At 38.8% G+C, this 11,327-nt stretch overlaps 1 protein-coding gene across 1 annotated transcript in view; it reads right to left on the bottom strand.

The window, feature by feature from the left end:
- Positions 1-8,790: 8,790 nt before the first annotated feature.
- Positions 8,791-11,327, bottom strand: part of LOC129758132 (tyrosine-protein phosphatase 10D) — a 174,086-nt gene continuing 171,549 nt past the window's right edge. Inside the window, exon 13 of the mRNA XM_055755588.1 lies at positions 8,791-9,583. Coding sequence (XP_055611563.1) covers positions 9,552-9,583 — 32 coding nt within the window. The 3' untranslated portion in view covers positions 8,791-9,551. The remainder of the gene's footprint in view (positions 9,584-11,327) is intronic.

Raw genomic sequence — 11,327 nt, 5'->3', positions numbered from 1 at the left:
ATTTCCGTCATTGATAGCCACTAAATGGGATTCGTCGATTGCTGCTGCCAACGCTCTCTGATAACTGTAATTGTTTCCCCATAGTTCGTGTTTGGCATTCCAGTCACCCGTGAGGATACATGGTTGTGGAATTTAATCGAAGAAGTTCCTAAATTCACTTTCGGAGATCGTTGAGTGTGGATGGATGTGCATGGATAAAATTGTCATCGTACCAAGCTCGCTGTTGATCTCACACCGAACTGCTTGTATTCCATCGGGAGCTATAATGTTGATTGTAGTGGATTATAGTGGGATTAAAAAAAAAATATTATGAAATAATTACCTTTCTGTGAAAGGTTCAAAAGTTTAATAGAAAACAGAAAACAAATTCTTTGAGTGTAACCATTCCAGCCGTACCTCTCTAAAGAAAAGAAAACCGCATTGAGAGGCATCGCGAAAGATAGCGGGCCATTATGAATGTGTGTGAGAGAAAGAGAAATTGAGCGGCTGTAATCAGAGATGCCAATATGCCTGATTTTTCAGGGATTGCCTGATTTTTCGAGGCTCTGCCTGACAACCTGAAAAGCCATTGAATTTCCCTGATTTTTCAAAAAATGCCTGATTTTGCCTGATTTTTGCGAATGTGATGAAAAATGGGTAGTGAGGAACTAAATTAGGTACCATTGCTGAAGTTAAAAAGCGAAAATTTGGCTGAATGAAACCAATCGAAAGATTCCCAATAATTCATATCTTAAAAAGGGAATCTTTCGATTGGTTTCATTCAGCCAAATTTTCGCTTTTTAACTTCAGCAATGGTACCTAATTTAGTTCCTCACTACCCATTTTTCATCACATTCGCAAAAATCAGGCAAAATCAGGCATTTTTTGAAAAATCAGGGAAATTCAATGGCTTTTCAGGTTGTCAGGCAGAGCCTCGAAAAATCAGGCAATCCCTGAAAAATCAGGCATATTGGCATCTCTGATTACAGCCGCTCGATTTTCTCTTTCTCTCACACACATTCATAATGGCCCGCTATCTTTCGCGATGCCTCTCAATGCGGTTTTCTTTTCTTTAGAGAGGTACGGCTGGAATGGTTACACTCAAAGAATTTGTTTTCTGTTTTCTATTAAACTTTTGAACCTTTCACAGAAAGGTAATTATTTCATAATATTTTTTTTTTTTTAATTCCACTATAATCCACTACATTGATATTCCTAGGTTGCCATTCTTGTCTAACTGCTATTAACACACCATCGAGTTCCGTTGATGGTCGAGGCGAAAAATACAGAAACCTGGAATTTGAAAGTCCATTGAAGTATCGAGATGGCTTTCCGAGATGCATATGATCGAGGAGTCTGAGGTATTCAAAAGATGTTTGATACTTGCCATTTTGCTGACAGCCCCTCTACAGTTCCATTGTAGGATCTGAAGGGGCGTTCCTTGCGGTGACGTGCGTGAATTATTATAAACGAAGAGTGTTCATAAATGATTGTATATTCTGGGAGATGACACCCGACAGGGTCTCTTTCAAAGCCTCTTCCGATCCCTCTGGATTCACTTCTTCTGCGTCTAAGACATCAGCGATGGCTTGTGAAATAGGTTGAGAGCAGATACTGGATTGGATGACATCATGGATTTGGTCTTGAATTTCGACATCAAGAACGGGCATAGCTTCTCCCTCGCTGTCACTGTGCGAAATACACTTGCGTTTTGCAGTTTGTTGTGTGGTTGTGGGAATCGCTACAGATTGGTTGTTTTGATTTTCATCGTTGACGTTTTGAGGTTCCTGAGCCATCGTCGAGAACCAATCGCGTCCTTGAGAGAATGTTTCGTTTCTTTTGCGTTCGTTTTCTTTCTGTTGTTTAGCATTGGGGCAATTTTTGATATCGTCTGCTCTATGAGAACCGTTGCAGTTAATGCAAGTGGGTGACTGTGTATCACATGAGTGCTCCTCAGAAACCTCAAGTGATTTGCAAAACTTGCAACGTTTTTTGCTGCGGCAGTGTTTATCTCCGTGACCAAAGCGCCAACAGTTTCTACATTGGCGCACCGGGCACTTATATTGTTTGACACTGTATAACACTCTGTTTATCTCAATATGGCTAGGCAAAACTTGCCCAGCAAACGTTATGATAACAGTTATTAACGATTCCAGTGATGGATTTTCCGCAGAACCCACATTTTTCTTGATTCGACGAATTTCAAGGACGACGGGAGTGTCGATTTGTGAGTTCATACTTAGCTTTGTCAAAAGCCATCGCTTCTTTCAGCTCATCATCGTCCACTTCCAACTCCACGTGAACCACACCGAGGACTTCAATTAAGCAATGTGGAATCGAAAAATTGACCGATTTCGATTTTTATGTTACCAACATGTTAGCAGCATGTGCTGTTCGCAACAAAATGTTCATTTTCCGTTTAGAAAGGGGGACCGCTTTCACATAGTTCTCCCCGAAGATTTCGATAAGCTTTCTTGATAACGTGGTAGGAGCCAGATAAGTTTTATCCTTGGATTCCGCGATTACCAAAAATGGTCCGGAATACGATATCGGATACTGCCTTATCCGAATTGGACGTTTTTCGTTAACCACATTATCCGAATTACACCTAGGTTTTTATTTACACGGTTTTTTTACGCGGTTTTTTTTACACGGCTTTTTTTACACGGTTTTCGGGAATTAACACGGTTTTTTTTTACACGGTTTTCGCGAATTAACACGGTTTTTGAGAGAAAATATTCTAAGTCCTTTTCAAAGGAAAACACTTAGAATCTTTTTGAAGTTGGGAAAATCTTATCTCTTAGACTAAGAACATGATACTCGAGACCTAAGACCTGGGACCTGAGACCTGAGACCTGGGACTTGAGACCTGAGACCTGAGACCTGAGACCTGAGACCTGAGACGTGAGACGTGAGACATGAGACATGAGACATGAGACATGAGACATGAGACATGAGACATGAGACATGAGACCTGAGACATGAAACATTAGAAATTAGACATGAGACCTGAGACCTGGAAGCTGAGGCAAGGGATATTAGACTTGAAACCTCAGCATGAGACATGAGACCTGAGACCTGAGACCTGAGGCATGAGACAAGAGCCATGAAACATGAGACATGGGACATGAGACATGAGGCATGAGACATAAGACATGAGACCTGAGGCAAGAGACAAGAGCCATGAAACATGAGACCTGAGACCTGAGACATGAGACTTTGGACCTGCGACCGGAGACAAGCTACTAGAATTAGTACCGCGAGAAACAAATTTAGCCCCGATTTCTACGTGCGACCCCTCTAATGAAAGGTTTTGACTTGTAGATGACGAAAAATAGTGTCGCGACTTCGCTAGTACAAGCTACTAGTGTTAGTACCGCGAGAAATTAGTTTAGCTCCGATTTCAACTTTCGACCCCTCTAGTGAAAGGGTTTGACTTGTAGATGACGAAAAATATTGTCGCGACTTCGCTAGTACAAGCTACTAGTGTTAGTACCGCGAGAAACTAGTTAAGCTCCGATTTATACTTGCGACCCCTCTAATGAAAGGGTTTGACTTGTAGGTGACGAAAAACAATGTCGCGACTTCGCTAGTACAAGCTACTAGGATTAGTACCACGAGAAATTAGTTAAGCTCCGATTTCAACTTGCGACCCCTCTAGTAAAAGGGTTTGACTTGTAGATGACGAAAAATAGTGTCGCGACTTCGCTAGTACAAGCTATTAGTGTTAGTACCAAGAGAAATTAATTTAGCTCCGATTTCAACTTTCGACCGGTCAAATGAAAGAGTTTGACTTGTAGTTGACGAAAAATAGTGTCGTGACTTCGCTAGTACAAGCTACTAGGATTAGTACCGCGAGAAATTAGTTTACCTCCGATTTCAACTTTCGACCGGTCAAATGAAAGATAATCATACCGTTTGTACAAAAAAGTTTTAAAGTTGATTGCACATAAAATTGAGGTAGTCAGAAAAATTATTGGTTCCACCAGTTGTGATATATTTGTAATGTCGTAATGCATGAAGCACCAATTGCAGTAGTGTTTGGCTTTGTTCGAATTAAATTTTATATTTTTTGAACCATAAATGTTTTTATAGAAAAAGCATGACGATTCAACAAACATTTAGGGGTGAAAAACACTGTAACAAATTCTACTAGCTGAAATCATAAAAATTCATGATTGGATGGATAAAAATATTGAAGTTTTATTTTCATTAACTACAAATTTTTCAAAGAATGTGATGTTTGTTAAAAATTTTCGAAAATTTGTAGCATCTTGTTCAAGTTTTCAAACAATCAAAAAACGCACGGGCTCACAGCTCTCAGAGTTCTCTAGAATGATGATTTTACTCAATTTTTAGCTGGGTGCTGCAGCTTCTGCTTGCGCGTTTTGATTTATTTTGCCAGTTATTAAAACAAAACGTGATACAAAATATAAAAAATACACTTTAAATACTATTCAATTTCCCGGATTCTCAAGATTACCCCCTGTAACCAATATCACCAAGAAGTCTATCCCTTTCACTTGACGGGTCGAAAGTTGAAATCGGAGCTTAACTAATTTCTCGCGGTACTAACACTAGTAGCTTGTACTAGCGAAATCGCAACTCTATTTTTCATCATCTACAAGTCAAACCCTTTCATTAGAGGGGTCGCAAGTCTAAATCGGAGTTTAAATAATTTCTCGTGGTACTAATCCTAGTAGCTTGTACTAGCGAACTCGCGATACTATTTTTCGTTACCTACAAGTCAAACCCTTTCACTTGACCGGTCAAAAGTTGAAATCGGAGCTAAACTAATTTTTCGCGGTACTAACACTAGTAGCTTGTACTAGCGATTTCGCGACATTGTTTTTCGCCACCAACAAGTCAAACCCTTTCACTAGAGGGGTCGCAAGTTGAAATCGGAGCTTAATTAATTTCTCGCGGTACTAACACTAGTAGCTTGTACTAGCGAAGTCGCGACACTATTTTTCGTCAACTACAAGTCAAACCCTTTCACTTGACCGGTCGAAAGTTGAAATTGGAGCTAAACTAATTTCTCGCGGTACTAACACTAGTAGCTTGGACTAGCAATTTCGCGACACTGTTTTTCGTCACCTACAAGTCAAACCCTTTCACTAGAGGGGTCACAAGTCTAAATCGGAGCTTAACTAATTTCTCGCGGTACTAACACTAGTAGCTTGGACTAGCGATTTCGCGACACTGTTTTTAGTCACCTACAAGTCAAACCCTTTCACTAGAGGGGTCGCAAGTTGTAATCGAAGCTTATATAATTTTTCGCGGTTATAACACTAGTAGCTTGTCTCAGGTCTAAAGTCTCATGTCTCAGGTCTAATCTTTCATGGCTCTTGTCTCATACCTCAGGTCTCATGTCTTATGTCTCATGTCTCATGTCTCAGGTCTCAGGTCTCATATCTCATGTCTCATGCCTCTTGTCTCATGTCTCAGGTCTCAGGTCTCAGGTGTCATGTCTTAAGTCTCAAGTCTCATGTCTCAGGTCTCAAGTCCCATGTCTCAGGTCTCAGGTCTCGTGTTTTATGTCTTAGGTTTCTAGTCTCAGGTCTCAGGTCTAATGCCCCATGTCTTTGGTCTCATTCTTCAAGTCGCAGGTTTCATGTCTCAGGTCTCAGGTCCCTGGACTTAGGTCTCAGGTGTCATGTCTAAAGTCTCAGGTCTCATGTCTCTAGTCTACATTTTCAAGTCCAGGTCTTATGTCTCAAGTCTCAGGTCTCAGGTCAGTGTCAGAACTTCAAAGCTGCAGAATTCGAATGGTCTTTTTTACACGGTTTTCGGGAATTAACACGGTTTTTTTTACACGGTTTTTTTTTACGCGGTACGTATATCAGTGTAAAAAAAACCTTACTGTATTATTATTATTATTAAAAGTTTATTATAGAGGATTTTAACTAATGCTAGTCCTTCGTCCTCTGAGAAAAAGGGCCGAATTATTAGAGCTTGCCATTTTCACAATAGAACTAATTGACCTTGAAATCGTGAGACAAAAGGTATTTTTCACCAGTCGAGAGCAATCGAAAAAGACTTCTGTTCGTTAGCACGACTGAAGATGGATATTGAAGAAGCCGTTAGAATACCACAACATGGAGTTGATAGTTTGGTAGAGGATATACAAAACCTGGGACTAAATGTATCTGCTCCAAAATGCACATCAATCATCTTCACGAAACGCCGGGACATCACATCACAGGCTACTCTAATAAAGGTAGGAGAGTTAAGCTTGGAGTATCAACGGTCGATTGCTTGGACTTATACTAACTACAACCTTATTATGGCGTTCCCACTTCCGGTATTTGGAACATCGCTCGTCCGCATACATAAATTTTATGCGATCAGTAGCGGGACAATCCTGGGGTGCCGATCCAGAAGCACTTTTGACGTTCTACAAATCATGTGTTCGGTTCATCATAGAATACGGAGCTATTTTCTTTTGCGGCTCTAGTCCCTCTGAATCCATTATCTTGGACCGCATTCAGTGGAATTGTATTCGTCTAGCTTTGGGTTCTACTCAAACCACCCACACCGGACCTCTGGAGGTACTGAGTGGACTGATGCCCCTGAACGTTAGGCGTGAAATGGCTGTGATGCGGTTTGTAGAAAAACGATACTCCTTTCAGAAATGGAATGAAACTTACGTCGGTTCTACCGTCGATGGCAGAATGGGAGGGGGGGGGGGGGGGTCTTGAGAAAACGCTGCGAAGATATTGACTCACAAACGTCCGTGCAACATCTGTGAAGATAGGCTAAGCTTTATAAAGGTAGACAAATAGGTGAGCAAAAATCGATACGAAGTAAAGATCAATTAATAGAATTTTAGAACTGCTGGCGCCGCCATCAGTAATCCCTCCTTGTGTCGAAAGATGCTTGTGTGAAAGAAGTGCCAACATTTTTACAATACATGACCTACAACTCAACATCAGAGATGGGAAGGACACATCTCCAGGCGTTGATATGAAGCTACTCCGCCATCAGAAATCTCCCTTATTGTGCCTAAGTTTGTTTGCTGCAAATCTACAATGAAATCTTTCATACGCAAAGAATCCCAGATTCTTGGAAAATTTTCAAGTGCCTCGTGCTGTGAAGAATCGAAGCTCGTTTGCAATTGACCCCGACAAAACTTCCTTTCCTGTGGAACCGGTTGGTCTCTGTCGGTGTGAAGTTCCGGTAAAAAGAAGCCCCTGAACACGGTTAGATTCATTCACAGGAAAAGGAAAAATGAGGATATCGGCGATAGCTCCACTGCTTAACAAGGATCTTTTTCTTATCTGACATATTAAAATGAGCGCTCATAAACATGTAGGTTTGAAGAACATGATTTGACAATTTAAAAAAAACCCTGTATTTTTTTCAATTTCGTCATATACAAGTTGTCCCAAACTGCTCTGTGAATTACGGTTTGAAAATAACCAATTTCAGACTTCTCTGGGGTTATCTATTATGGTCGAAAAATAACCATATTTAAACTAAAGGATGAAACGGTCAAAATTTGGTCAAGAGAAAACGCATATTAATCGGTGAAATCGTTTATTTAAATAATCAAATTAAATTTCTTTTTCAAGTTTAATTAGTATAAAATTTTGGAAAAATATTCAGTTAGGTTTCCGCTTTTCCAAATCCGAATTGCCGGGCCTTACGCTTAATCCCTCTCATAAGATTTTGTACAGCCACCTTGTCCACCTTCTTCGCCGCAGAAAGCCAGTTTGCCTTGAACTGCTGCTCGTCCTTAGCAGTTTTTTTTGGTCTTCTTAAGGTTCCGCTTAACAATAGCCCAGTATTTTTTCAATTGGGTTGAGCTCTGGCGTGTTGGGAGGGTTCTTGTCCTTAGGAACCACCTGCACGTTTTTGGCAGCGTACCACTCCATGGCCTTTTTACCGTAATGGCAAGATGCCAAATCCGGGCAAAATAGTACGGAACAACCGTGTTTCTTAAGGAAAGGCAGCAGTCCCGGAAGCTATGAAAATGCTGCTTTTCAAGCCACAGCACAGATACAGATGGCTTGCCAAACCGGATATTTCTTCGCGAACTTTGACAGTTTCATGTGCTTGAAAATATCTGCTACCTTTCCCCTTCCTTTTGCCGTATAAAACTCTTGTCCCGGATGCTGCTTGTAGTCGGCTTTGGCGTAGGTTTCTTCGTCCATTACTACGCAGTCAAACTTCGTCAGCATCGTCGTGTTCAGCCTCCGGGATCGCGCTTTGGTCGTCGTATTTTGTTTATCATCGCGATTTGGAGTCACTACCTTCTTGTTAGTCGATAGTCCGGCTCGTTTTTTGGCTCGATGCACGGTTGTAGACGATACACCCAGCTTATTTGCGGCATCTCGGAGAGAGAGGTTAAGGTTTCTCTTGAAACTACCGGCAACTCTCTTTGTCGTCTCAGCGGTTTCCGGTTTTCGATTTCCCCCCGATTCAGACTTCCTGGCTGTCGACAAACGTTCCCTAAACACTTTAATTACATTTGTAACGGTTGATTTGGCAACTTTTAGCGAATTTGCCAGCTTTGCGTGCGAGTAGCCCGGATTTTCGCGATGCGCGAGCACAATTTTGATACGCTGCTCTTCTTCCTTGGACGGTATTTTGACAACTGAAGAGTGAATTCCAAAATCAAAATAGGAGCAACATTCTACACACACACACTTTCAAAATGAGGGGTGTTCAGGTTTTTTAAATGCAAAATTGAAAGGAATACGTCAAGTTGATATTGACACAATTTTTGACCGTATCACCCTTTACACCCGAAGAATTCATTGTGGGACACTGTCATCATCATCAATAACAACTCGAAACGCCTTTCCATTGATATGATTTCCTTTTTATTGTAAGATTTAAAATATCGTGTAACTAAAACCTGCAACGCTACATCTTACATTATGTACAACAAAAAAGATTTTCTTTAAAAGGTTGGATTTGCATGTCCATTGCACAGGCATAAATACAATAAAAAAAAATGTTGACATTTTCTGCGTTTGTTTTTCCTTCACTTGTCTTTTTTTCATGTACTTCCTACTGTAAGGTTTGATTTTTCGGTGACATCAAGAACGTAAAAATATTCTTGACTTTGAATAATAGCGCATGGTATATTAACTTTTTATGTTTTCTTTTGTTTCTCAAATATTTTGTTCTGCTGACGTTTTGGAAAAGTATAGAATACACGTAATGTAGTACATCGATAACGTTTTTTTTTTCTTTCTAAGAAGTCTTGACTTTTTGTTGTAGTTGATGTTGTCTTACTGATATTTACAATTCAAGTGAAAGATTAAATTTAAGTTTTGTCCTGTTCCAAAGGAGTTTTGCTGCGTTTTGATTTCGATTTTTTTTTAGTTTACGTCTATGACCGCATTTTTTTTCCTAATGACGAGAGTGTTTGATATATGTATAGAGTTTGTTATGTCTTACAAATCGGGTTTTGTTTAGGGACTAAAATGGCATGGTCGTGCCCATCAGATCTGGCGTTGAATTTGTTTCATTTTTTTTTCTTGTTGCTGTCTACTTTTCATTCAGCTAAAGGGTTTCGGTGGCTGCCATTGTGCTGCTGCTGCTGCTGCGTGATTTGGTGGTTACATTCCAGACTCGGCGATTCCTTCGTCATCTGTGGTGAATGAAACGGGAAATATGAAATTTTATGGTAATATACATGAGAGTATTTTGAAGACACGACATGTTCTTTATTAGATGACGATACGCTATGTGTATTCATACTTTAAAAAAAATTCAATGTTACAAAACTTGCATGAACTTTTTTTCCTTGTGCAAATTTGTTCAAATATATTTTTTTAAATCTGATAATATAAAAGGCTTGTTATGTCACGCATAGACTTCGAAACTACTAAAAAATGATCTGAAAATTTGCCGGGAGAAGTTTTTGGGACCGGAAATTGTTCCTACGAAGTTAGAAGGCCTTTCCGTCTACAGAATAGGTGGCCACCATACGAATTATGGGTTAAACATAATTAAAATTCAGGTAATTTGTGACTGTACATGCTCTTGGTGAATTAAGGAAATATTTTGGTTAACTAATTTAATTGATTCCATTAATTTTAATAATAAAATATACACGCAGAGAAAACTTGGATTTTGAAACAAAACAAAACTGACTTTGATTCAAAAAATTCATTTTTTGGAATCAAACTCCTGTTTTCTTTGAATCAATGAATTATAGTTTTGATTCAAGTGAATAATTTTTGAAAGAAAGAATAATTTTTTTGAATCGAATAATATTAGACTTTGATTTTAAAGAAATTCTTTGATTCAAAAGACATTTGTTCAATTGCATATTTCTTTTAAAACAAAGTAAATTTTCTTTTAACCAAAGAAAACTGCTTTCGAAGGAAAGGAATAATTTCTTTAAATAAAAACTTCAAACTTAAGAGTTATTTTGGATTGAGCAAGAAGAATAAAACAGAAAAATAGAATAGAGTTGGCCGGTCGTGTTAAAAATTTAAACCAGTTAATCAGAGTTTGCTAAAGGATTATTCAGGATGAAGAATGGTAAGTGTATCCGGTTATAAAAAAAATGAATATTTAAGAATTTCTATAAGCACTTGCATTGTTACAGGACCACTGCGGATTCGGCCTCAAATTCAGCGGTTTGTTTATCTTCGGCTCGATCTTCAGCGGCAACTACCAGTCGGATGGCGAGGATAGCCAGCAACGGAACTTGCTTCTGGAAGTCAGCGAAGATATGCCTTTACGCCAGACTGGTCAAATTTGTCACCGAAATTTAGGATCGGATCATTTAATTTTATAGTGAACCAGTGTTTTTCTTAAGCTCGTGAATAAAAAAAGGAATTAAATATGTTATATTTTTCTATTTATTATTTAAAATTCCTAATAGGAACTTCGGAACAACAGAAAATATGTCTTCCAATTGGAATAAATGGGAAAGGGTTAAATGAATAAATGCTTTTAAATCTAAATCTTTGTTACTTGTAGCAAACGAAAACAACTTTGTATCAAATGAAACTGTTTTTTGTTTCAAAAGATTAGGATTTAGATTCAAAGATTTTTCAAAAGAAAAATTCTTTGAAACAAAGAAAAATGCATTTGAACCAAAGGAATTTTTATTTATCCCATAATCAAAGGAAAAAATCCTTTGTTTTTGCGGCACTTTACTTTGAAATAAAAAATCTTTTCGCTGCGTGTAAAAAAAACAACGTAAAAATTTGTTGCAGATATTGAAAATATATGAAAATTTGGATTATTGCGAAAACATTAAATTGTTAATATGAACACATTTTTCCCCTTGTTACACAAAATTTGCAACCTGAAACCGATTGCCCGGTTTTGAGAACCCCTGTCAATATTGCTCAAATATTGAACTAAAAACATGGACG

Source organism: Uranotaenia lowii, chromosome 3, assembly GCF_029784155.1.
Source record: "Uranotaenia lowii strain MFRU-FL chromosome 3, ASM2978415v1, whole genome shotgun sequence".
Taxonomy (NCBI): domain Eukaryota; kingdom Metazoa; phylum Arthropoda; class Insecta; order Diptera; family Culicidae; genus Uranotaenia; species Uranotaenia lowii.
This window is presented reverse-complemented; position numbering and strand designations above follow the sequence as displayed.